At 41.9% G+C, this 27982-nt stretch overlaps 1 protein-coding gene across 1 annotated transcript; it reads left to right on the forward strand.

Moving 5' to 3' along the window:
• Window positions 1–27821, forward strand: cracd (capping protein inhibiting regulator of actin dynamics). The gene is made up of 10 exons (XM_079574504.1): window positions 1–329; window positions 16578–16742; window positions 18752–18893; window positions 20727–20900; window positions 21037–21246; window positions 22824–23477; window positions 23891–25301; window positions 25557–25744; window positions 26586–26745; window positions 27592–27821. The coding sequence occupies exons 3-10, from the start codon at window positions 18852–18854 to the stop codon at window positions 27750–27752; spliced, it is 3000 nt and encodes a 999-aa protein (XP_079430630.1). The 5' UTR covers window positions 1–329; window positions 16578–16742; window positions 18752–18851; the 3' UTR covers window positions 27753–27821.
• The last annotated feature ends 161 nt before the right edge of the window (window positions 27822–27982 follow it).

A 27982-nucleotide genomic window follows, 5' to 3' on the forward strand; every position in this document is an offset into this window, starting at 1 on the left:
CATGACGTCGCTGTAACGCGCTCGCATCGTGACAGAATCTCGCAGGTGCCAGTGCATGCGCGCGTTGTGCCATCGTCTCTCGCCCTTTCCCCAGTCGATGCCACACCCTCCCCCGTACCCTCCTCTCTCACTCTGGTCCGCGTGTGCAGCTGTGCAGGGGGGGAACTGACTGCCGCGCCGTGCCGTGCCTTGCCTGCTCGACTCGTCTGCCTCCTCCCATCTTGCCTCTCTTCTGTCGTGCGCCCGCAGCATCAGCAACACAATAGAGTCGCGGGCTATACCTCCTCACGAGCAGCGGGGAGGCGGATTCGCGTCCCAAAAGGGTAGGTGTTATTCAGTCTATTTCTTCCTGGGCAGGTTGCGTCTCGTTGCTGAACGTTGTCGCGTCGCCGGTGGTGACCTTGCATTTGGCACCTCAATCCTCATCGATCCGCACAGATTGTACTGCCTTCACTTCATCTTGTTGCTGATTCGCTCCTGTGTGTGTGTGTGAATGGGCCGGTGCTTGCGTTTTTCTCGTCTGACCTGAATGCGTAAAAGGCGATGTCAACATGCCGATTTCGAGGCAAAATTGTATTTTTACGCACCATCCTCCGTTGCTTTTACCACGCTGTTCGGCAATATGTGGCAAATCTAGAGGCCAAGGTCTTTGTTCTCTTTGTGCCTTTACATTGCAATTAAGACTATGTAATCCCTATACGACATGCATCCGCTAATCTGCCATTAACGCCGCGTATTGATCCATGCCTTTCGCTCTTTGCGGATGATGCGGGGCTGTCAGTGCACTCAGGGTATATATGCCAGACAACATGGCTATAGAAATGTCAGGTGGAATGCATTCACGGCCAGGCTCTGTGGTGTTGGCCTCCATGTGCAAAATGAAATTATGGATCTCTCAAATCAATCGCGCACGCTGTCAGCGGTATTGGCGTGTGCTAGTACAGACAGAGGCCCAGTTGTGAAGAGCGTGGAAAACATTTTTGCCCAGGGTATAGACCGCTGGCTGCTGCCGTTTGAAGATTTATGCGTGCTGTGTTGGCGTCTCACGATACAAGTCAATGCCGTGGTCGTTATCACCTGGTTAAGAGACTGGAGAGACCGTTACAGCCAGCGCAATATGAGGTCGGAGATAGGGGCGTAACATGAAAGCCATAAAGAAAATAAAGTAGGTCACACGATTGTGGAGGGGTTGTCGAAGGGGGTAATGTGTTATACAGTAAATGATGGTGAGAGTCTGTTCAGGAGTGATAAGGAGGGATAGGATTAGGACTACATTAGGATAACATCAGATGGGCAAGCCATGTCTGAGGTGTTGGAGATTTATTATTATTGTTTATTTATTATTTATAAAGCCGAACTGAGATGATGGGTGTTTGGAGAGAAACATGCTGAGGTTAGAGCTTTCAGGAAACTCCCTAATGTATGTTGAGGATACATCTCGCACACCCTGGGCAATGAACAGCGAAGAGGATTATTTCAAAACAGACTGAAGATACATTTAGTTTCATTACAATGCTTTACTATATTTGTTGGTTGCAGCGCACAGGGAAACGGCGTCTATTAATTTGACTTGACAAAGTTGTTGTGCCAATGCAGTAATTAAATTTTGACTATTGACTGACAAGTTAATTTTGAAATTCAGAAAAGCCTTGAGGGAATTGCTCGGAAAGTCTTGGAGAGCTTCTGGTGGTTCCCAAGCTACTGGCTGGACGTCTGGCCCAGAGAAAACTTAAAAAGTAGAATCCTGGATGTTGAGAAAGAGGATATAATGTAGTCACAAAGGGTAATGTTTATAGATAACTTCCTTTTACCGACCTAAATGGGTAGTAAAAGAAAGAACAGATAATAGAAAGGGCTTGCAACAAAAAACAAAACAAAAAACCTAATTGGTTTAGATAGGAAAATGAAATGGTTTTGAATGTATTTCAAGTATCTTAATATTATATGTTGAAAGGAACCATGTCTTTTTCTTGTCTTTGATATTTTTGGTGTCTTTTAAAGTTGATTTCTCTAATTCTACTCAAAAGCCTACTCCAAAGCTACTCAAAAACAGCATCACGTCTCTTTTGTCAAGCTCTTTTGACACCATTTATCTTATTTCAGATGGTCTTTTTCCCCCAATAGTTAAAGTCAGATTTTACACACAGCTACAAATTAGTATGTAATATCTTAAGAACCAGTTCATAACATTTGCGACTTGGCTGGATTTAATGGTGAACCTGCAGCACACCCATTTCAACTGCAAAAAATCAGTCCTGTTTGTCCTAATGATTCATCCAAAGGACTAAGCAATACACAACAACACAATCATTTATCAAGATATACCTATTATAGACATCAAAGTGCTCCAAAATGGATCATAGCATCGAATGTCATGCGACAGAGGAGGATTAGTGGATCATTGCTAGCAGCCGGTACATTTGGTCAGATCATTGCATTTGTCAGATTGGATTGCAGGGTAAACAATGCTGTCATCAACAAAAAGCTGACTCACAAACACATTTATTGGCATATGGACTGGCAGCTATATGCAAAACATCTATTCCACTTAGTCATACAGTATATTCTGCCTAACTCCAGACTGTATCTATTGATTAGATTGTAATCACAGGGGCTGAGTCAGTAGATTCACCTAGCATGAAGGAATTTTCATAGCACTATGATTTGAATACAAAATCAGGACCAAAACAGGAAGAAAGTTTGGAAAATAATGACTAAAACTCTGAACATTTTTTTGTTTTAGGCTGGGTTAGTAGAAAAAGTAAACCTCAGTTCTCGGTCAGAGCGAAAAACCTTTTTGTCATATGCCATGGCTTTCTGCGTTATAGATTACGCATCACCCAGTGTATACGTTGTGTAGCCCTTTCTTCTAAAAACACAACATATTAAAAACTTTACACAGGATATTTCATTGGAGGAGTTTCTGTGTTCATGTTGATGTTTTAGTCTTGAAGGTAAAGGCTAAAGTTAATTTGACGCCTACAATTGGTAAAATAGCACCATCTAAATCTTTCTTTATTTAATATTATCTTAATTTAAATTTATGTTAAGATGTGGACAGGAAGTAGTCATTACCCTACACTGGCCAACAGGAAGTTAGCCAAAAACGTTCTGTGTCTTACATTCTTGCGGTCACAGATGAATTCTTTTGACTTTTTCTCTCAGTCAAAGTAGATTTTGCTATTCAAGCTCTCAAACTGTGTACAAAGTTATCGATCATTACAATTGTCCAGCGTGAAATAGTTTATCGACACTGGAAACTTCTGCTCTTATCCACACTAGTGTTCACTTCAAACTTTGTAGTGTATTGTACAAAGTGTTATGGCAGGTTTGGCACTTGGTACAGCCTCTGATGATGCGAGCGAAGAATTGCTCAAGGACTTAAATGTAATTACAGCATTTCACGGATTCTTGAGGGGGCTGCCCTTGATCTACATTTAGGAAGAAATATTCAACTTCAAATGAACGTTGATGAGGCACAGAGCTAAAGCGCATTCCAGTTATATCACTTTCACTTCATTATTGAATTCTGAATAAAGCAAAATGTAAATCTTCTATTTTACGTAGCTGCAGCTAGCCTATACTACTACTATTGCTGCTGTTGCTATGTCTACTATACTACAACTACACTTCTATGACTACTACCACTACTTCTTCTGTTGTACACATGCTAACAAGTGTGACGCATAACATTCAAGACAAAATAATCTTTCCAATTGTCAAAGGTCTGCAAATGGCATTTAAAACATGAAAAAGCAACAACATATGACTGAAGCCCATCGGGAGGCCTCTCTTGATGCTGTGAGACTAAATCCTGTCTCTTCCCATTCTCTCCACTCAATTGGAAAAAGGAACAAAAACATTAAATTCTATTCCAAAATCATGTGCATGTTGATGGCCTATCAACATTGGCATTTCAGACTCATTTTCTTCGCTTCACCACAAATACCCAGTGTCACCTTTAGTTAAGCACTATAGGCAGTAATATCTCTAGAGATCACCATAAGTCCACTTCACTAAATGTCAAGTATGGAGCTAATGCTAGCAGCCCCGTCTCTGTCCGTCCTTATGTGTGTGAATGTGATATTAATGTGGATGTTTACCACCGGGGGAGGCTATTTCTGTTCTAAGCCAGCTCTGCCTTTGAAGTGTGAGCCTGCTGCTGTATTATAGGCAGCAGAGCAGGTTGATGTAGCCCCTTCATTAGCATAGAGCCCAGAGGAAGAAGCTGTGTGATGCTGCCAAAGAACAACTGAGGGAGGGAGAATGGATAGGAGACAGGCAGGGGAGTGGCGTGATGTTTATGAACAGTACTCAAATACGCAGATGTTAGGCTGTTAAAAAGTTGACTACAAAATTTTATGTTTAGGGTGATCCCCACCAAAGTAAATGGTGAAATTGTGTTTAGTACCGGGTCCTCAACAGGACATGCAAAAGCCAAAGGATGTGTTTTGATTCTCGTCTTGTATAGCGGTTTCTGTTTTCTGGCCCCCTTAAGTTTCCATGCAAGCCCCCCATGTAAATGTAATTGACACTTGTAACTATTTTAAGTGGTGAAACATTTCAGAAAGAGAGAGGGACTCGAACCTACAACGCTGAGGAAGTCTTTGCCTTTTCAGTGCCTGGTCCTTGAAGACTGCGTCACAGTAGCGCGCATTGTAGCGGGCATATCTTACCATCAATTATTCAATGCATTATCTAAAAATTGCACCACATTTAAAAAAAGATTATAAAAATAAAAGCACGTGCATGGACAGTTACAGTCAGGCCCCACAATGAGCGCCTCTGTGGGTCTGGTCTTGTTGAAACGCTGAATGCCGCTCTGTTCTCACGCGCCGGAGGACACAACGCATCACTTTGTGCCTCCTCAGCAGCAGCTCCGAGCACACATCAGAGCAGCCATCTCCCTCCGTCAGCTCTCAGACTGGCTATGCACTCGCTGACACACCTTCTGCAGACGCCTAGAGACAGTCCACATACAGTACTGTGCAATGGCCTTTGCCAGGTGTGAAGAAACGCAAAGGTGCAAACATTGAATTGAACTGTAGATGTGTTCCCGTCCCCTGCAGAAAACATTTTGGATAATGCACTGAAACAAGCATCCCTATTTGGTGCAAGGGTGTTAAACTAAGGCAAGATGGGAAAAGGTGTTGGCCTTGACATGTCTAAACCATTTAACAGACAGTGATACCAAACAGCTTTTAAAGTTTGGAATCAACTACACGGATGCCAGCCAATATATTGGACACGGATGTTCAAACAGGTATAACCAATCATACCTTTTTGACATTCTGAGACTTTAGGATTGTGTTTACTGCTTGATGCGTTTTTGGACAGCATGCGTTGAATAAGTTGAATGCAATTATTTAGGCAGTGCAAAACAGACAACAAAAGAGTCTTCATGGGATTATGTTTAATAACCTGCTAACCCAGTAGTTTTAGACTTGTATAAACACACAATCAATAGCCACTGGGTATTTTACTGAAATCGGGCTGTCTCTTTGATATTGTGAGAGCCAGTGCCTTGATGCCAGGTAATTTTGCATATTGTGGAGCAGAACCGCCTCTTGTACTTGCGCACTGTACTGCATCCTTCTCTCTTGAATCACTCTTTTACATTACGACACATGACTGCGCCCTGGAAGAGCAATCAATTTTTCATACATACAGTAAGAGTAAGTGGATGTTTTGCCTTGGTGCTCTGTCCGCCTACACATTCACATAGTAAAGGCTCCCCTCTCTCTCTCTCACACACACAAACTGCTGGTGACACCTGACTCCAGGTATTGCCCTAGATCCACAGTGACAGCAGGCAGGTGGAACAGAGGGACACTTGCAGACCTGCACAGAGCGGCCACAGTGCGGTAAGACATCCAAACTTCATCAGCCCATTGATAGCGTTCATTTTGTCACAGAAAGCTAAAAGCAAACTCACTATGAGTAGAATAGTGGGATGTTGTTTTTCTTAAACAGACCTGTGCATGTGTTGATGTCAGTAAACCTGTCTTTCTCTCAGTAAATTATTAGCGTATTAAAGAGATTTGTTAGTAGAGCTGCTCAATTCATTTGAATTGAATCACAATCACAATTTTGAATGGCTGAAATTATTTAGGCAGTACAATATCTTTTTCAAGCTACAACATATTCTGTTTTAGTACAAAATGTTAAACACTGTCTTTTTTTCAATACCAGTACTTTAATGATATTGGTTCACGATACCGATACATGAACAATACTTTTTTCGATAACAATGCTAGAATATTTGTCATCTAGATCCATAAAACTGAACAATTATTCCATAAAAGACTATTTATTTTAAATTTGTACTATTTATTTGAGGTGAAACAAACAAGTAATTTCCTTTAATCCTGTCCCTAAACCAACAGAATCAACACTTGGTTTCTACTTTATTATTTTCAATACCGTATTGGTTCCATACCAGTATCGTTTAACGGTACCCAGCCCTATCTGCTTACCCTTTCATATACACTTGTCACATGCATGTTCTAAAATGTATTTTTTATTTCTCCTGAACATGTATAAAATGTGCCCTGTTAACTCATCATAATTGCAAGACTTGTCAGGAAAGTAGTGATAGGTTAATCCAATGTTTACACAAGATTTACCAGATTTAACATGCAGTCAGTCTACTAATCTATTATCAGTGGAAAAGCATGTATTGACACACCTAAAGGAGATGGGTACACTATGGATTTGTTTTTCATGTTGTATTTACTTTGAACACATGAAGGACATTCTCATTAACTACCATGTCTAAAGTGAGAGGTAGCCACTTTATTACAAGGACCTGTTCTTCAATCTGATTGTATTTGTGCACCTCTTGATGGTTTAAGCTCAAGTGTCTCCCTTCACAAGCTTATTGAGAGCAAATTATACATCCAGTCATCATAAGAGCACGACAAGAAGAAGATCTTTATTTATATAACGCCTTTCACAGACATGGTCACAAAGTGCTTTAAATGAGAGAATATTACACTCCATACTCGGAAATGATTGGTTGTTGTGAATATGTTTACGCAAGCTGATTTAATAATAGCTTGTGAAGAGTCTGGTTGGTTTTAATGAAGGAACTTGTATAGACAAGCATATGGTTTTACCATTGTGTGTCATAGTTCTTGTGGTGCATGTTGTTGATTACTTTTAGCACTCGTTTGTATCATGGCTAAGCATCCTCATACTATCCTAAAGGCTACAAGCATTCCCATATGCTCTCAGACAGTGGTCACCAAGGTGGGGGTTGCGGGAAAACTAGTAAAATAGGTAAACAAACGATCTGTCTTACTAAAAGAACAATCTTGAATAGTTCAAACTAAGAAGACAGTGTGAACCTTTTTCTCCAATATTTTAGTGAAATTAAGCCAAATATCAACAGTGTCCAAACAACATCATTAAACCAGATTTAAATGTTTTGCACCTTGAATTGTTATTAATACTAATTACATTTTACAGAAGGGGGTCCCCGAGTTGTTGGTTAAGTGATTTTGGGGTTTGTGGCCTGAAATGTTGGGAAACCTCTGCTCTAAGAGGCTGTATTTAGCGTAGGATTTATAACTATCTAAATGTAAATGAAAACAACAGAGCTCAGTGTTCCTTTATGTTTTAGTGTGTAAGTTGTAAGTTTGATATGGTGTTGCTTCTGTTATGTAACTCATCTATTTGGTTTATAAACTAAGTGCAGAAATGAGTGGCCACTGTTTACTCTGCACTTGCCACACATTGACCGTAAGAGTGTAGATTTATTTTTTACTGTTTCGCTGCAGCAGGCATTCCCTTCATAAGCTATGCCTTTAAACATTGGATTAGTGCTGTAGGCCTAATGCACTACTGGTTATCCCAAGTCCGTTCGGATATTCCATCAGGAAACCCGGCACTCGCTCGTGTTGTTTTTGTCCACTTGAGCGTTGAATGGACAGGCACCGTGGAAAAATTAACCACGCGCCTGAAACACTAGCTGCAGGCTCCTCTAATGTCCATTGTTCCTCCACACGCCCCTTGGATAAATACAGACGAGACAAATGCTGAGAACACCTACAAGCATAAAGCGGGGACAAGACTGTTACGTAACTGCAATGATGGTTAATGCATGGCTTTTTCAATGGCAGCTTAGAGCAAAGCCTCGTCATAGTTTATAGTGAGTGTAGGATTTGCTGCTTTAGGACATGGTTATACCTGGATTAGTTGCAGGTTTAGACCTTGTTGATCTTCTTGATCTGTCTTTATGGCTAGTTTTGATTCAGTTCTGATTTAGGCTGAGTTTTGCCCATGTGATGTCTGAAGTGCGAATAGGTCTTGTCCCGGTTAAAGCTTTTTTATTCCAGCTTTATACCTGGCTCAGTGCCTGTTCCAACATATTTTTTAATAGTCTTGTTTCTATTTAATGCACTGAATTTTAGATCAGACTGAATTCTGACATGTGTTTCTTATTACACTGCCCAGATTTTCTTGGGGGATGTGACGTGTTTGCTATCAGCGTGCGGTGATACGTTATGCAGTTTACACAGTGAATGGACATCTGACATTTGACAGTGTGCAGAACTAATTGAGTTTTTCCAGTCCAAAGTCCTATATCAGTTACATCCAGAGTTCGGTTTTAATGCAATTTTGAAGCCTGTATCAAATGTCTATAAAACTTAAAGCCTTTTATAGAAGTTATGGGTGAGCAGTGAGAGTGTTCAAAATCAACATGGTTTAAGTAAATCTTAAGCTAAGACATAAAGCAGCTTAAAATCAAGGCTGGGTACCATTAAATTGTTTCCGATAACAATACTTCAATGATACTTTGTTTTCGATTTGATACCTAAACTAAATATTTGTCAACTAGAACCAGAAAACGGAGCGATAATGTTAATTTATTCGATAAAAAAGTATGTCTTTTAAATTTGTATCATTTATTTGAGGTGAAACAATCAAGTCACTTCCTTTAAAGGGACTATACGGAGTTTAAAAATGTTAAAATGATGTATTTTCCTCCCCCTACATGTTCCAGCAATGTTCTAATGTGTAGAATGAGTCCAGACCTGTTCACCACAACTGCCTTAAAATCCTGCACTGTCACTAAAAAAGTTGTTACTTTCGGTCCGAATTACCGTCATGCACAAGCTTAATATAGATGGTGCAGTTACACGTATGACATGAGATGGCAGTAGTGAGTATAAAATGGCCAACTTGCATCTAGCCCCTTTAATGCTGTCCCACGACCAACAGCATCAAAACTTGGTCTTTCATTTTTTTGTTTTTTTTGTTTTTTTGTTACTTGCTTCTGGATAACGGTAGTAGCTATACTCTTTTTGTCCCGACACTATACTTGTATTGTTGAACGGTATCCAGCCCTATTGTATGTATACATAAGAACGGTGTGATTTACAGCTGATATAAAGTGTACACCGGGTGTGAGGTAGATTTCTGAAATAGCTTAAACATAATGAAGTCTTTTCTCAATCCACTTTTTGTGAATGTTTTAAATTATTGGTTCATTGTGCACTAAGACAGGGAAATTTACCGTACTATGAGGCGTTTAATTGTACCTTGTGCTGGAGTTTCCGCGTCAACACTTTTAGCAGCTGTAAAAGCAAAGTAATTAATCACTGCACACGCTGGTGTTTATTTTCCATATTCAAAACTGGCCTGACCTCAACCTCTACGGTGCGCACCGAGGGACAAAAATAGCACACTCGTTTATGGTCTGGGGTTCCAAGCTTCTGCTCAATCAGAAATTATATGCAGAGGTAGGAGGTAATTTCTAGATTTCTAACACAATTTTCATCATAATTCAGGAATGACCAAATATTGCACGTTACTATGATGTCATTCGTTCTAGATTTGCCAAAGCATACTTTAGATAAGTGGTTCCCAAACTGTGGTACGCAAGCTGCCTCTGATGTTACTCAGGCTTTGTTTAATTTAGAGACACGTGTATTCATGTTTTATTCATTTAAGTGATTTAAGAGTTTAAAAGTCAAGTTGTCCTGGTATAGTCTTAGGTGTTTATCATTTTTACAAAATACATTTCTCTCTTTCTTCTGACTTTTACTTATTTTTTTTTATTTTTTTTACATGCATGATTGACCACTGGTTTCCTTGATTGTAGCCTGTAGTTTGTTGACTACAAAGTGAGAACAAGTGGGTCGTTCAGAGGAGCATCTCGTCTGGCTGTAATCGGGTTGTCAAGGGAAACGGGACTTGCGAAAGAAGGAAAGTTGCCGTTGACTAGTTTAGTCTAAAACAGACAGGCATACTATTTAGGAGTTGTATTTGTGGTAAACTAGATTTTGCACTGAGATGTGTGATAGGTTTTTTGTACTTGCTAAGTGGGTTGTGTTGCCCTACATCTAAACTACTATGTCACGCTACACTACCAAATTACAAAAGTAGAATAAAACTATTAAAATATATTTCCAACATGGTTTCCTTGGCCACATTTGTCAAAATAGTTTCCTCTTCCATATCTCCTTTTAACTTTCTTCCTTATAGTACCAGCATCTCCTCTGAACAACAAAACTCCACCTGCTCTGTCCAGATTTCCCCCCAGAGCGCTGTGCAGGTTGCAGCATCTGCTCCATCTGTGTAAAATAATCTTGGTGCAAACGGCCAAATCAATGTCCCCTCGGGTTTTACTGCAGTGGTTTCCAGCTGTCTCACTCTGTCCTGCTTAAAAAAAAAAAACTGCTCCTGATTTGTCTGCACGGTCAGCAGTCTACCTGTGATCATGGGGCAACGAGACAGTCAGAAGTCCACGTTAGTCACAGTGTTTATGATGCGACCTGATAAGCCAGTACAACAAAGCTATTAAAGTCATTGTGCTAAAAATAGAAAGCATACTACTTCAGGAAAACGTAAGATTACTCGTGGACGCTTTGCATATCATTATTCATTTACTTCATGTCGAGGACCATCTGCATCTTAAGAGTCGGGATTGAACAATTGTTGTTAAAAATCCTTTGACCACTAAAACAATATATCAAGTTTGATAGAGTCAGTTTTCCGATTTAGCTAGTCATCTCTAACCCCCAACATCTCCATGTCAGGGGATATTTTCCTCTGCCTCTCTGGAGCACATGCGTCTCCTCGTGCCTCTCGTCTCCAGCACAGAGTTTGTCTTCAGCCTAAGACACAAAGGCGTTTGCAAAGATGGAACCGACAGCCGCTCCACTCAGATTTGAACAAACAATGTAAGAATAGAGAACAGAGGTAGGAGTTGGATAACAGTTTTTTCCGCAATCTCAAAATAACATGTCAGCAGTATCTTCTCGAGCGGCAGTAGCTTGGTTGGTAGAAAAGTTCAGTTCCCCCTCACAGCCATTATGGTAGATTGGCAGTTCAAGCCCATACAGGCGAATCACAGTGGGACAAGACGTCAGTTTGCATACAGTATGAGCGTGATTGACTGTAAGTGTAAGAATTGTAGCTCATCTCAGTCAGTGTGTCCCCGACCCATTGTATTCAAATATCTTTAATACTTCTGCACAGTGCTTGGAAATATGGACTCCTCTCTCTTACCCCTTGATTGGGAGGGCCAAGAGGTTATGTCACAGCGCCGAAGCACAAAGCCCTTGTCACCGTCGTGGGTTCGAGTCCATTTCACTTTGACTTCTTAACTGAGCACATTTTCTCCAGTTCAGCTTTACCCAAATCTTAAAGCTTCTCACCTGGAGTTTACATCCTTCAGTGTAACGCTTCATTCGAAAGCTAGGACCTACAAAACTGATCTGAACTCTGAAAGTTTTTTACTTGCGTTGTCATCACTTTTTCGTTGTATTTTTGTCGCCTCTTTTGCTGCGTTTTTGTTGCTTTTTGTAACAGTTTTGTGCTGTTTTTGTTGCTTTTTCCATCACTTTTTTGTCGCCCTTTTAGTGGCGTTTTAATTGCTTATTTGTCGCGTTTTCTGTTGCATTTTTGTCGCTCGTTTGGTGCTTTTTTGTTACTCTTTTGTGCCGTTTTTGTTGCTTTTCCATCACTTTTTTGTCGCCCATTTTGTGGCGTGCATCATCGCTTATTTGTCACCTGTTTTGCTGCATTTTTGTTACTTTTTCCATCGCTTTTTTTGTCACCTATTTTGTTGCGTTTTTGTCAGCTGTTTTGTGCTTTTCTTTGCTGTGTTTTCATCCTCAATTACGTCTCATTTTTGTAGCTATTTTGACACTTTTTTATAGAAACTTTTAGCTTTGGTTAAAGTTGAACTGGAGGAAATATGCTCGGTTCAGGCGGGGGTTAAGAGGTTAATCTATCTAGTGAGGGAATCAAAACAAGGCGGCCATCAAAAATAGCATCCCTCTCGACCATTTTACTTTACTTTTACTAGGGGAAAAATAAATACAGCATCCTTACATATGTTCATTTTCCAACATTTGTTGTATTTTTGGCATTTTGTCCCAGCCATGTCTGAAGTTGAACGACTGTATCCCTCTATAGAGCGGCAGCTAAAGCCAGTTCCTGCACAGATGACTGTAAGCCTGTCCGCTGCCCGTTCTGTTCTGGTCCGTGGAACAAAGCCCTTTTTGTGGGGCGAGACATTTCTGAAAGAGCGTGTTTTGAGTCTCTGTCCCGTTGGGGAAGGAAGCCTACAGCATGCTGATCCCACTGGGGACAGACGCTCTCTCGCTCACTGTTGTCTCTCCGTTGTGTGTTGTGCCGGGTTGACTTGTGGTTTGGGACACTGAGCGTTTCCGCAGCGCATTGGGGAGCTCTATGGCTCTATGGCTGGCAGGTGGTGACAGGTGCTGTGTGTTATTATAGCAAAGTGATGAGCCACTGCGCATTTGATTTGTGTGTAGATCGGTTAATGTGGTCTCGCCTGAATATTTTTACCATCAGGTTGAGCAATTGCTGCTTTTCCCTTCTGGTGGTTTTACTTGTTTTCATCTCGGGCTGCGCAATATATCGACAAATTATCACTATCATAAAAGGTGTCACAATAACCATTTCACAAGAGGCCACAACATATTGCAAAATCACTGACGTCTTCCATCTGACACTTTTCTTTTTTGCTAACACAGCCTAAAACTAAAACACTTGATAACTTTGCTTACATTTTAGCCTTTTCTGGTCCTGATTTAGTATTAGCGCATCTTCTTTTGACAACATTAGATGAAAAATTAACTTAGGATGTTGAAATGGTGTATTAAAATCAATGTAATACTAAGTTTGGCAACAACTCTTTAATGCTTTATATTTGTAAATCCTGTATTGTTTCTCCCACATAAATAAAAAGCATTCACTTCCTGCCTCTCTCGCCGCAGCAACCATGGCAACGGATGCCACGGAAACCCAGAGTGACATGCGTTTAGAGGTAGCCCAGTCCAAGGGCCCAGGTAAACAGGAAGAAATGAGTGTCTGCAGTGTTTCTGAGTGTGCTGTCTCTTTAAGAAGTGCATGGTGTGTTGTGGACCTTTGACTAAATATATGTGTGTGCTGTGGCGTGGATTTAAAAAATTAATGTGAAAAAAAAAAAAGAAATGTTGGGTTAAAGGCTTTTCAGTATTGGCCACAGTCTCTCTTGTAGACTATAGAGTTTTTAGTTTAGAGTTTGGAGACCTAAGCACTGGACTAATATGGTCATATTTCCTGGTTCTAATCAGGACAGAGATGTTTTTTAGATGTTAAAAAGGCTGTTGATGGTATTGATTTAATGTGGCTGTTAAAGTTCAGGTCTGAGTCCTACATTTCTAACCTGATTGTTAGGTTTTAGAGGGAGACTCAAGCCATTACACTTTGTCTTTATTTCTGTGGGCTAAAAAACATGATGATTTCTGTTTCAGTTTTCACCTAATCTGCCATTCTTTTTTGGCAGCAGACTTTATTTGACATGGCAATGCAGCCCTGGGGTGAAATTGTCGAAGCCAGAAGTCGGTCTCAGACTGGCACAGCGTCCAACATGCTTGTGCACAGTGCAACTTGTATGTTCGACACACTATCCTCTCGGCTATCACTATGCACAACCCTACCACAATTATACCGAATATCTTTGTCTTTGCACCTTCTGATCGGCTTTGGGTCAAGTCTTATTCAGGTCATCTGTTGGGGCCCAGTGGTATGCATCCCAAATATGTTTTAAATTGACTCCTGACTACTTCCATGTGGTTGTTATCTGATGCAGACGTGTTCACTTCAAAACGCATTGCTGTGATCCAGTCTCTCGCTGCTTTGTGTGCGAGCTGTGCGCACACGCCACATGTTAAAATCACCTCATGGCCTGCATGAAAACCAGGTGCATCAGTACAGTATAGCAGTTCAAAAGCATCTGAGTGGCAGACATGAGGAGCAGACGCAGCAGCTAAACCGAGTGATGCGCCGCTGCTCGAAAAGTGCCCCGTCCTGTTTCACGCATGAGTGTGTGAGAGCGCCCGCAGCTCAGCATTATGGGATTGTCCTGGTGCAGAGACGGGGCAAGTCTGTGAGTGCATCGGGGCAACATCACAGAATGTGATGGGTTGCTGTTAAAGACGCGGACCTTCCACGTTCATCGTTAAAGTAGCATATTACAGGAATTATAAGGCAGCGCACGATATCCACTGACAGAACTTATAATAAAACAAAAAGAGCAAGGCGGTAACCCGTGTTAATGGTCAAAAGTTCAACTGAGAATAAGCTAGTCTGGACTGGAGGCTTGTTTCTGCTTGTCTTGTCGGTTGCATTGTGCTTCTGTGATCTAACCATCAGGATTGCCATCTCACCCTCAAGATGCCTCTGTCAAATGTGTGATGCCGCCCTACTGAAGTTTGATGCATGTCTGGCCAACTGCAAAAAAGCACAGCAATGGGTTTTGTTTCTTTGCCGATGGCGCAGGAACGTTTCAAGATGACAGTACCAGGATGGGCTCAAATTGTGGAAAAAGTCTTCAAGATTCTGCTCTGCTGTGGCTATTACTGATAAATGTGTGAAAATGATGTTGGACGCCGCAGTTGCCAATGTTGAACCAAAGTATTTCTTCATCTCTCAAGGAATGCATCCACCCACATGTAAGCTCGAGTCAGTGTTTACAAATTTATCCCAAAATACTGCTTGTCCCTCGTGAGAGCAGCATCTCTGCGAGTTCATGGCACCGTTTCCCATGATGCGTCGGTGCTGCGGACAGGACACAAGGGTTAGCCAGTGAAACCCCATACCCGTTTCTACTTTTAGCCGTAAAGGGATCCGAGCTGAAGCCGTCTGGTGTAGAGTGGCCCTGTAACCTCACCCACGGCACTCTGTGGGCCGGTGGGCAGGTACCGACCAGGAAGTAAACTACAACAAATAAGAACAACAACAACAACTGGCTATTGAAGAGACTCTGTTTACTCTTGAGGATTACACGAGGTCAATAAACTCTTGTCCACACAGTCCGATGTGGGAAAGTTTGTGTGGTTGCTGAACTGTTTTGGCTCGCTCACACATATTATAACCTCTGACTAGACAAAGCTCTGTCATCTCATTTCGTGGGTCCCACTCAAGCAAGATTGCGTGGTTACAGTGGTGTCTCTGCCCAGTTGAGATTGCTGTGTGTTTGGTTGTTAGTACAAATCAGTCTTTTGAAATCTGAAGAGTCACCATTATACTCATTATTAGTACTAGGCCAGTAAAATGTAAAGCATTTGCTCACAGTTCACTAACAAAACTAATGAATGAATCTGTGCTTTTGACTTGTAATGTGTAAGGTGTGTGCTCCAGATACAGGAGTGTGTTAGGTCAAAACATATGCCCTAATTGCAATGCAGTACAGTTCACAAACTTGATGCTTATTTGGCGTAGAGCAAGCAAAAATGCTGAAAATACCCCCTAAAAGAATGCACTTACAGCCTTTTTTACCAGCTTTTCAAAGGCATATTCTTAATCTATTACGTGTAGCTATTTAATTTAGGCGAGACAACGATAAAGTGAAAATTATCACTTGTCCTTGACCTGTAATTCAGAACTAAATCCAGCTTAATCAGCATAATTACGTTGTAATGAACATCTCCTCTTGATAAAGAGTGATAGCAGCAGGGCCATTTACTCGATGGTTTTCCTGATCCTGAACTTTGGCTGCTGCAGTCACTTTTTCAAATCATCATTACACAACAATATGGCATTACCTTTTCAAGACGAGTTACGTAAGCAATGACATTCTACTTCCTCCTGAAAAACAGGGAAAAGTACTTGAACGTAGCAGTCTTACGCCCTCATCAGAGAGGCCGCACATTGGATGCCACAGTGCATGAGAAAAATCATACAACAAATCAGATGAATGTCTTTTCTTGCTTGCCCTTTATACACATTTGTAAATATTGTGCACACGTTTGTCATTCTAATTGCTCTTTTGTACTTATTTGGAAAACAATGAGCAAGCTTCTTTTTTCCTGGAGGAAGTCTTTTGTTGTTTATGTGTCCTGCTTCCTGTGTGTGGCTGCATCTGAAGACAAGCTTTTGCTGTACGCGCCGCTTAACATTCACTTCCACATCATCCAAAGTCACATTTCTTTATTACTGCCCTCATCGGCTCCTGCCCTTGGTCCTGTCTTTATCTCGTGATATAAAGATAGATGGTGGGATTGGTGGTGCTTTTTTTTTTATTGTCGCGTGTCTTGTTTGTTCTCAGCGAGAAGGCGACAGGGCAAATTCCAGCCGTTCAAGCGACTCTTTGGGAGGAAGAAGAAGAAGAGGGAGCCCAAAGCCGGATTTGATGGAGCTGAGCTTAAGTCCAGCTTTTCCACTGGGGAGGTGTGCAACGGAGTAGTGTCCGACGATGAGGAGGCCGGTCAGCATCTGAGGTACGGTCTATACTGGGCTGGTGAGTGGGAGTAGGAGTGATAGTGCCAGTAGTAGGATTAGTGAATGGAGTGCAAGTGATTGTACAGATACGTTTAACATTTGATTGTTTGTGTGAGAGATAAAAATTGCTGGAGAAGCCAGTAAGATAAAATGGTAAACGGTCTCAACTTCTATAGCGCTTTTACACAAAGAGCTTTACATTGAGGAACCACTCACGCACCAATGTATGCAGATGAGATGAGATAAGATTGTCACTGAGCTCACAATGGAGAAATTAACTTGTTACATCATCTCTCAAGGACACTCAGGGGGTGCAAGTAGCAGAAAAAATGTGCATTCAGAGAACAGGATAATGTGCAAAGAAGTAATAGTAAATAGTAGTAAACAGGTTGACAGAAGTAGAAGTAATGGAAGTAATAGAAGTAGATGTAGTAGGAGAACTTGTAGGATGTCACTCCTAGGCCTGTCACGATAACAATTTGAAGTTTGATATATTGAGGCAGGAAAGTATCGCGATAAAAGATATTATTGACTAACGATACTAGATGCTGTCAACTCTCAGGCATGAAACTGGCAGTAAACCTTTATTTTAAAATTAGCTCAATTTTCTTCAGTTAAAAATCAAGTTTTACAAAGAAATATGGGGAGGAATGCTAATAAATGAACAGACATTTTTCCTATTTTTTATTGAATGATAAATCGATATAGTATTTATTGTGACAGCCCTAGTCTCTCCCCACTCTTTACCTCCATTCACCCAGAGCTGTCCTGTCAAGCAAATAAAAAAAACATTTCTTTAAACAAAGTAGTCCTCTGTTGATGAAGGGGGTCAAATCTGAGTAGGACTGTCACGATAATCACTGCATTGTATTATCATTCAATAAAAGACAGATAAGCAATAACATTTTGGGCTCTATTTATCAGTGCATTTATTTGTATTTTTCTAATGTTTATTTCTACCCAAAGTGAGTTGTGTCACATTGTATTTCCTGTTCATTGTGGGATATTTTAAGATGAAGTACTTTTGGAAGAAAGTTTTACAGTCATTTTTAAGCTTTAGAGTTTCTGCGGTAATAAAAAGGTATTTAATAATGGTTTATTTCAATATTTTCCTGCCTCAATATATCAAATCTTGATATATTTTAAAGTTGTGAGGTTTGATTGATTAAAAGTCATTGGTCAAAAAAGGATTTAAAAAGGACAACATGACAATGGATGAAGAAAAAAAGATTTTAAGTGAAAATGCGTCACTAAAAAGTCACATGGTTTGAATGATTTCATCATAAGTTCAACACCACCACGTCAGGAAGAGGTTATATTTAGAAATCATGACCCATTTTTATTTTTTGTCTTGTTGCTTTTAATCCTTCCTTTGTTACATCCTATTGTTTATTAACGCCCCAGTGTTTCACTCCTCTTTTCTTTTTATGTGTAGCTTTTATAGACTTTTTTGAAGTTTCGCTTTTATTCTAAACAATTATTCACTCAAATATTGCGCATAAAAGCATGAGCCAAAGAGATAGAGATAAGAAAACCTTCATTTATCACTATGCATTGTTCAAACAGCAAAAAACAACAGAAAACAATTAGCAAAATATCTAAAAACTATTCCAGGCAACATTGTGGCGTATTATTGATTATGTCATTTGTTTTTACAGCTGTCTCGATTAGATTAATTCAGTGTAAACATCTGTAATAAGCTTTACAGCCAGTCGGTTCAGTCACGTGTGGTGTCACAGCTCTAAAACGGACTCCCATAAAGGCTGTTATTACACAATCAGCTGAGTAAAGGGTGAGGCTCTGCTCAAATACATGTCATAAAAAGGCCTTAGATGACTTTAATTGATGTAGCGAAAGTGCCGGGTCTGTATAGCTCCCATTCATTTTGCGCTGTGGAGAATACTTGAGCGAGCCACACTGCAGCATGTAAGTACAGTCAGTGACAGTCGCTAATGACACGCTGCCAATGCCACGTTTTATGCTTTATTTCTTTTTCATTTATTTGCAGGGAGGTGAACCCCATTGGAGCTCGTGCGCTCTCACACGACAGCATCTTTATCCCAGAAGAAACGCCATCGAAACAGGAGGACGCCGGCGGAGAGCACACGATGTCCCAGGAAAACGTCTCGGACAAAGTCAGGAATCTGCAGGTGAGTCAATGCAAGAGTCGGTTCATGATAATGATAATGTGACGTCGAGGTGCGTGGAATCGGCACATTTTGCCAGTCAGGGCAATGCGCACAGAAGAACAGAACAGAAAGTGACCCGTGACGTTGTCAGTGGGGAAATTTTTGCCTGCGATGCATTCTGATGAGTATAGAAGGAGGAAGTAGTCGCCTTATGTCCTTAATGCTTTACAGAAATAGTTGCTCACACTTGCTTACTTTAAGTGATATTATTTTTGAAGTAATAGTACTCTAAGTTCACATTTTGACTGCTTTTCCCCACTATGAATACATCTGTAAGTGACAGAAGTTTTATGTTGACACACCACAAAATCAATTTTACAGTTGTTTTTTGCACCTTTACCCTGATGTAACTTTTTAACCAGACCTATTAGAATATTTTATGTTTTGTCTCTTGGATTAGATCAGTAGAAAAACATAATTTGGACTCTGAGCAGCTACTTAAGTAATTATTATGGATCAGTGCTTTAAACCTCTCGATCATTTGACTCTTCCAACAAACACAACTGGTTTAATCAATAACATAATAAGTTGGCAGAAAAAGTAAAACTTTGTTGTTATCCCATTTGGTTTGATTTAGACCTGACTAATACCTTGAGGATCCGTGGCTTGCCTTATGTACATTATGAATGAAGAAGCTTTGTATCAAACTACTGGAGTGGTCATAGAATAACTTAGTACAGTAGTAGTGTTAGACTTTCTCTTTGAAATACGGTAAAGATCATCATGTATTTTTATTGCCTTATTGCTGTCGGGCCAGAGTGATTATAGTCTCTTTAAAGAATAATTAAGCTAACCTTGGAATGTGCGTCGATTTGTCATGCATCAGCTTCTTTTTAATCACTTTCTCATTGGATTTTTTTGTGCTTAACATTGTATATCACTGTCTTAAAGCAGTACTAGGCAACTTGTTTACCTTAATAAATCCTTTCCGTAGTCCCTGTGGGGGTAATATAAGTGTTAATGGGATGATTGGGGGGTCTTTCATCTCCCCCTGGTGTCTCTGGCCAAAAGACAATTGCAACTTCGCTGCCTACGGACCTGAGTCACTAATTCACACTAATAGAATCACGAAGAAGAAGCTAACAGGCTAAGGGGCAAAGCTAACTGCGGGCTAGCGCCACTTAAACAGTATTTACAGCACAAGTTTGAGCAAAAATAACTATCTCCATTGTGTAATTGGATGTACAATATCCCTCTCTCCCTTTGTCTTTTCTGTCAGCGTAGTATTTACTCTCACAGACAATTAATAAGTAAAAAAACTGCAGCATGCTACGATACCTGCAGTGGTGCTTATGGCCTCAAGGGGCATGAGTTACTTAGGTACTGCTATAAGTTAAATTTAATGATTTAAGTTAGATCAATTATTTGGTCAAAACTGTCAATTAAGTATCCTGTCAGCCAGTGACACAGTCGATTTCCAACCCGTACGTCCTGCCCATGTTTGGAAATATAGTATGTCATTGTCAGGCCAAGCGAGGAACAATAAAGTCATAGATCATTACCTGTAACTGGCCATAAAAATCTCTTTGGCAAATATCAAAGGTTGTTACGGCCGTGATTGGCAAAGATGGTGTTGGTTTAATTACTTTCCTAGCCATACTTTTGATATTTTGTTCTTACTTGAGCAATGAGGCAAATGAAGCTCTTGGTGTTACGTTTATCTCCTTCTACTTGTTCAAATGATAAAACCTTTGGTCTGTTGGTAAAAAAGTGATTGCAAATAGAGTGATGCTGTTCATATACTTTGTTACACGATTACAGCCTGCATAGTACAACTGTTTTGTAATTTGACAGAGGCAGATTGCATCCAGTATAAAGTTTGGACAGAAGCCCCCCTCTATGCGCCGCAGTGAAGGAGATGAGGGCAGCACCGACGAAGAGGAGCTTCCCCGTAGTCCCATGAAAGTCCAAGTCCAGGCTCACGTCCAGGCCCAGGCTGAAGCAGAGCTGCCCAAATCAGAGCCAAAGGTGAGACAGCTGCTTGTAGGGACATGGAAACTACACATCCATTTCTCACTTACCTTCAGGAGGTTGATGCCCACCCATCTCTTCTTTTCCTTTGTACATTAGCTTCAAATGTGTATCTTTGTCTTTGTATCTCTAGCCTGTTCCCCCAGCGGCCCCACATGGCAGCCCTCCAGCGAAGTCTCCGAGGTCCAGACGAGTTCTTCCTCCCACGGGGACAATCGAATCCATAAACCTAGACGCTGTGCCACAGTCTGGACCGCGTTTGGACAACGCAGCAGCTAGGCATAAACTGTCCGTCAAACCCAAGAACCAGAGGGTGTCCCGCAAGCACCGCCGATTCACACAGGTAAGACTGAGAGATATTACAGATGATGCTTTGATTCATTATCTTCTTGAGCCGTGTCATTAAGATGCTGATTTGATGTTCATTTAGACTTTCTTGAGATTTGCCAGGCACAATCTCACTGTATTCTTGCCCTTTTTAAAGCCAAAAGATATTTAACTCCGTTTGAACCAATTGTAGCTCAAATAAAAAAAGATCTACCATAGGGTAAATCTTTTTAGTCTAGCTTCTATGTATTTGTAATTAATATTCTGGCTCAGGCCTAGTGAGAGCTTTGGGCGCAGAGACAGGTTAAAATGACCTTGCATCACAGCAAGTTGGTCCTGGGCTCGATTCCTGCGTTGCCTGGGGTCTGTCTGTGCGGACTTGGCATGTTCTCCCTGTGACTGCATAGGTTTTCTGTAGAATTGCAATGGACTGAGGGTGGCTTCTCCCGTAGTGTCCAGCATGGGCTAACTGAAGCTGGTTCATTCTGAGTTTTTGGAGCCACCTCCTTTAAAGGGACTATACGGAGTTTAAAAATGTTAAAATTAAGCATTCCCCCCCCCCCCACATATTCCAGCCATGTCCTAATGTGTAGAATGAGCCCCGACCTGTTCACCACAACTGCCTCTAAAATCCTGCATTGTCACTCAAAATGGTGTTAATTCGGGTCCGAAGTACCGTCATGCATGAGTTTAATATAGATCCTGCAGTTACATGTAAGACCTGAGGTGGCAGTTGTGAGTATAAAAATGAACAACGTGCATCTAGTCCCTTTAAGTAATAATGGCGTAAGGTCTTATGACAAAAGTGAAGATGTGCTTACACTGTGTGATTTTATAGACGATTTTGAACATGCTTAATTAATCATCATGTGACTGAATCGCATCAGAGGAGAGCCTGAACCCACGATGGAGGTGCTCACACAGTGCGAGGCGATGAGGCACACGACTGACCGACACTGTTCTGAGTGACATGACCAGAGCAGCATGTGCGTTAGTTACCATGGCTACAAGCTTGGTCTGTCATGCCACCCTGTCGAAAAGAGTGTCTAAATCCCCAAACATCCATCAAATAACTTTGGCAAGGCTAATTTCAGTAACAAATGACGAGTAGCCTAGATTAAAAGGACTAGACGGAGTTTAAAAATGTTAAAATTATATATTTTATTACTGTGTAGAACGAGGCCAGACCTATTCACTACAACTGCTGCTAAAATCCTGCACTGTCACTCAAAAAGTTGTTAACTCGGGTCAGAAGTGCCGTCATGCATGAAACCGCAGTTACACAGAAGACCTGAGTTGGCAGCGAGTAAAAAAAATTGTAAATGGAAAGTTCATCAAGGAAATTCCGAAGCCTGCCCCATTTCTTATTAGGCTTCCCGCAGCTAATAGCGATGTTACGTCCATGTTTTTCACAGTCTATCATTTTCCCCTAGCGTTTAAACATGTACAACAGGTTCCTATCTGGGGCCAGGACTCCCCTTACTCGTTAAGTAAAGGTCAAGCTTCTGAACATGCTGTCATTGCAGTTTTATCAAATGACGATAAGTTACAAAGTTTTCTTGCAGTCTTTGTTAAAGCCTTTCTCTGTCCCAGGACCTGGAGGAGTTGTCTATCCCTGGGGTGTTGGAAGAGGACTTTGACGCTCCCTGCTTCTCCGCGGACATCCAGCGCAGAGCATCGGCCTGTGAACCACTGCTGTCGAATGAGAGCATCAGGAGGAGACAACACGAAGAGGAGGTAAAGAAGAGGAGGGAGGAAGAGGAAAGGAAACGGGCCGAGGAGCTGAGGATGAGGGAGCTGGAAGAAGAGCGGAGGCGCAGGGAGGAGGAAGAGCGGCTCCAGAGAGAGGCGGAGGAGCGCAGTGCGAGAGAGGAGCTGCTACGGCGACAGAGGGAGGAGGAGGAGTGGAAACGGGCCGAGGAGGAGAGGAAGAGACGTGAGGAAGAAGAGCGCCGGAAACGGGAGGAGGAGGAGGTGGAGGCGAGAAGGCTGCAGCAGGAGCTTCTGGAGAAACGGCTGCGAGAAGAAGAAGAGGCGAGGAAGAGGAAGGAAGAGGAGGAGAGGAAAAGGCGAGAGGAGGAAGAGGTGAGGAGGAAGAAGGAGGAGGAGGAGAGAAGGAAACAGCAGGAGGAGGAGAAAGCGAGGAAGGAGCGAGAGGAGGAGCAGAGGTGGAGGGAGATGGAGGAGAGACAGAAGCCCTTCTCATTCAAGGTGTCGTCCGGAGAGAAGCAGATCCTCTTCCAAAAGGTAAGTACCATTTGTGTTATTTTTTATTTATTTTTTTAAAAGTGGGGGGAATATGCTTTTTATGCCATCACTAATTCACTATGATGTTCTCTCATCAAAACATACCTGGAGCTATGCTTTCAAGCCACTTGTGCACCTTGAGTAATCTTTGTATCTTTCCTGGTGGCTATTCTTAGTACAATAAACAGCTGCACAGTAAAGGGGAGCAGGAGGACGGGATGGAAGGGGCTTATGGGGAATTCGGTTGAAAATCAGGAAGTGAAACCACTGGATGTTTTTGTTTCATTTCTTCTATATCAATATTGCATTTACGAATCTAAGTGTACGATAATGAAAAAGATGTGTTTGGCATTATTATCAAATACCTGCATAAAGCCAAATACTCCATCTCTAAAATAAATATGTTTTTCTAGGTAAACCTGACACCTGTTACACCTGGGTCCACTCACCACCAGGGCGGCGCCGTCACAGACCACAAAGAGAGCGCAAAAGTGGCTTCCTCTGAAGACTCTTCCAACCTGCCGCCTTCCACATACATCCCGCACACCGCCATCCTCGTAACAGGGGCTCAGCTGTGTGGCCCCGCTGTCAACCTGGACCAGATCAAAGACACGGCGTGCAAATCTCTGCTGGGTCTTGAGGAGAAAAAGACGCCCGGGATCCCGAAAACAAAGACCTCGCCGGACCGCAAATCTGGCAAGACCAAATCCCTCAGTGAGGCCTCCTTTTCCACAGACCCGACCGGGGCAGACGTCCTGGCAGAGTGGGCAAGCATTCGATCAAAGATTTTTAAAGGGGTAGAAGATGGATCTTATCCCGATCCAGAAATGACAAAATGCCAACCGCTTCCAGAAGAGCAACCTGCGTTTTCCCACACACATCTCAGAAAAACGATGTCCGCCAGCGCCAAGTTCTCCATCACGCCGGCGAAAAAGAAATTTGGAGATTCTAATAGAAACTCTGAGGTTTATAGTCCTGAAGATTTAGGTGATGCATCGCCTCATTACGAACCTCCAGTTTCTCCAGCGCCCAAACCGAAAAGCAAAAGCGTCCGAATTGTGGAGAGGGTGTCGGACGAGTGCGTTTTTGCCAAAGACTTGCCATCTTTCCTCGTTCCTGGGGCAAAACCTGAATCTGAAATGTTAAAAACTAGGGCGTACAGTGAGAGCTACGACAGGACGGACTTAGGCGAAGATGTCATTCAGGAAGGGGAGGATGCGCCTTCTCCATTTGGGATCAAGTTGAGGCGGACTAACTTCTCTTTGCGATTTCACAATGAAGAATCCACAGAAAAGAGAAAGAAAAGGTACAGCGACGGGGATAACTTTGATGGTGTCCCTTCTCCTCTTACACCCATAGAGCCCGATTCAGATGTTTCCTCTGTGTTTTCGGAAAGACTTATTAGCCCTTCCTCGCCGCCAAAGGAAGGCGCGGTCTGCAAGTACATCCACTCCCCTAGGGCGAAACCCGCTAAGTCGCCAAGCCCCATCCCGCTTGTGGAAAGTGAGAAGGTCATCTCTAAACAGCCGGGACATAGGAGGCCGGCGACTTCACCGAAACCATCTGGGTCAGTGTCTACTCCCCCACCGTCACCCCTGCCCAAAGCTCACCACGGGACGCACGGGCAAAGAGAAGGGACGGTGGAGGCAGCGAGTCATGAACAGATGAAGGGTAGGGGAGAAGAGACACCGAAGAGCGGCCAAGGACACTCACAAGGAAGCGTTCAAGGAGAGGAGGAGCCTAAGGAGAAAAAGTCCTTCTTCCCGTCCATCAATATCCCCTGGAGAGAGAAGACCGACCGCAAAACAGAGCTCATCAGGAAAGGTCAGTGGACTTGATTTTATTTTTACATGTGCTACTGCTATCAAAACATATCTGGAGTGTTCAGTTTCGTTCGCATGTTTTAGTCATCCTGCTTATTGAGTTTGTCGCATCCAAAACGCCAGCCCACACTCCAACATAAGTCACACGGAAAAGTCCTTGAGGCTTCTTTTTGTTTTAAAGCTGCACTACCTGATTTACTCCACCCTTTGGCATCTCCATACAGTGAAATGGACACATGGTCTTTATGTCTTGCAGAGAAACCGTCCCTCCAGAGCAGGCACTCTCTGGACAGTTCGAAGGTGCATGAGAAGGAGGCCCCCATGTGGATCCACCTGGCACTGCAGAAACAGAAGGGCTTCAGGGAGCAGCAGCAGAACCGCGAGGAGCGCCGCACCCAACGAGAGTCCAAGCTGGCCGAGAAACATACCAGGGATCGAGACAGTGTATGTGCAAGTGTGGCATTTATCAACATTTTAACCGTCAAATAGGTTTACTTTATTGTCCCAAGGGGAATTTGCTTTTGACCCAATTGAGGACAAACCAGGCTGATGTAGGGCTGATTCACTTTTAAGCTTAGACATCAGTTTACTTCTGCTATGGTTCTGGTTTGGACTTTTTTTTTTTTCACCAGGTTTAGACCCGATCAAGTCCATGTTTTTAGGTTTAGACCCGATCAAGTCCATGTTCTTTCTTGGTGACAGAGTCCTGGTTTAGTTTTCAATGTGCTTTTCGTTAGACCTTGGTTTTTCCATGGATATGTCCTGGTTTAGACAAGGGGTTCTCAACTAGTTTGGCATTGAGGCCCATGATCACCCCAGAATGATAATTCAGAACCCAAATAAGACTTGAATTTGTTATACTGTATATACTGTAATGTAAATGAGTGTATTTTATTATTTAGATTATTGTTGAATCAGCATTAAAAAAAACTAAAACACTGAAATCATAATGAAAGCAACCTGATAAGTCATTTCAAAAGACTTTTTCAGTGGTAAGTAATGAAAGAAATGTTGTGCACCATCCATAGATTTACATTAAAAACCACACAACCAAAACGATGGTGTGGAACATATCGTATTTTGCATTTTCACTTATTGTTATGGAATGCATCAGGAATCCCAGAAATGTTTGCGGTTTTGAGGAGTTCTTGTTTTGTTCTGGGACAGTCTCTCTTCTCCTTTAGTCCTAGCTTTGTTTTAGTAATGTGAAAGACTAATGCACTTTTTATGTCACAATGTGAATTATTTGGCATTTATTAGACTTCTGTACGTCCTGTTGTCGCAGCTGACATTGCCGAGCCCCACAGAAAGCAGAAGTGGGAGCACCAGCCCAAGCTCAAAGCCTCAGACGCCGGAGGAGCCCAGGAGACCGGACTCGCTCCTGGGACGCTTAGAACGCCGTGAACAACTGAAGAAGGCCAACACTCTCCCCAGCTCTGTGACCGGTGAGAACAAACGCAGAAATCATCATACGTTTTACAGATTAATGATACTTTCCATTAAAAGCCAGGTGCCCAGTATAAAAATGAGTTGAAAACACATGAAATGAATGGATCTCGATGACCAAGTAAAAATCGATATAACCGTCTCAAATGACGTCTTCTACTATGTTATAAGATCATTAGTGTCTTGAGTAAATTAATTTTTCTAGCCCATTTCTAATGTACTGTCAATTGGAGAGTTGCCAATAATTACTGAAGATACAATGGTCTTTGAAGCTCTTTAACTAAAGCTTGGAAATTTACATTCAGTCACAAGTCACCGAGTAGCTCTTGTCTCTCTGGAATGGCTGATCCAGGAATATAATTTGACTTACTTGGTTTACTTATTCCAGGTTATTTGGAAGTATTTGTTAAAGAACCAAATTTATTAAAGAAACCTGATGCACAGAGAAAAGCTAAGAATTATCACCAATAAAAACACCTGTAATAAGGTAAATGCTTCTGTTTTTGTTTCTTTATCAGGTGAAATGCATATTAAATAATGTCTTCACTCAGGGATACAGCAGGAATGTTAATCTCAATTGAATCACAAATGAAATCTGTAAATCGCAAAAACCTGCAATCATTTAGATGTTAATATAATGGCCTGCCGCCTTTGCTCTGCATTTCATCAACATATTTGATGAAATGCATTTGATTGTGGTATTTAGCAGTTTACGCACATGTTTCAAATCTGCACTGTTTTAAGTGAATCTTTATCTATTGCTGTTCTAATCACAAACGAATGGTGTGAAAAACAAATTCCCAGTAGTGCCAAATCATGACTGAGACTTGTGTGTGTGTTTGCAGTTGAGATCGCAGACTCCACTCCGTCGCCCCCTGCTGTCAAGGACGTGACAAAGCGCTTCCCCTCCTCCGACTCGGCGCAGGTGTCCACGGAGCCGGCCTGGCTCGCTCTGGCCAAGAGGAAGGCCAAAGCCTGGAGCGACTGTCCACAGATCATCAAATAGAGACGCGAGGTTCCTCTGATGTGGCTGAAAATGACTTTGGCTTTATGTCCAAACTGCAAAACATACACAGCATCCTCCCAATCGCCTTCACCGCCCATCAGGTCAGAGCTAAGAAACATGTTTGTGAAGAGGGAACGCTTTCCCCCCTTCTTTTTGTAGCCTAATTAATATTCAAATAAGACTGTACTCATTTATGGGTATAATTATTTGAAATAATTAAATCCTAGCAA

This window comes from Gobius niger, assembly GCF_951799975.1.
Source record: "Gobius niger genome assembly, chromosome: 17".
NCBI lineage: Eukaryota > Metazoa > Chordata > Actinopteri > Gobiiformes > Gobiidae > Gobius > Gobius niger.

Excerpts from the sequence above, each read along its gene's own strand:
- cracd (XM_079574504.1), top strand. The coding sequence starts at position 18,852 with ATGTCCCAGGAAAACGTCTCGGACAAAGTCAGGAATCTGCAG. Across the intron at positions 18,894-20,726 it reads ACAAAGTCAGGAATCTGCAG|AGGCAGATTGCATCCAGTAT; the intron begins GTGAGTCAATGC and ends GTAATTTGACAG. Across the intron at positions 25,745-26,585 it reads ATACCAGGGATCGAGACAGT|CTGACATTGCCGAGCCCCAC; the intron begins GTATGTGCAAGT and ends CTGTTGTCGCAG.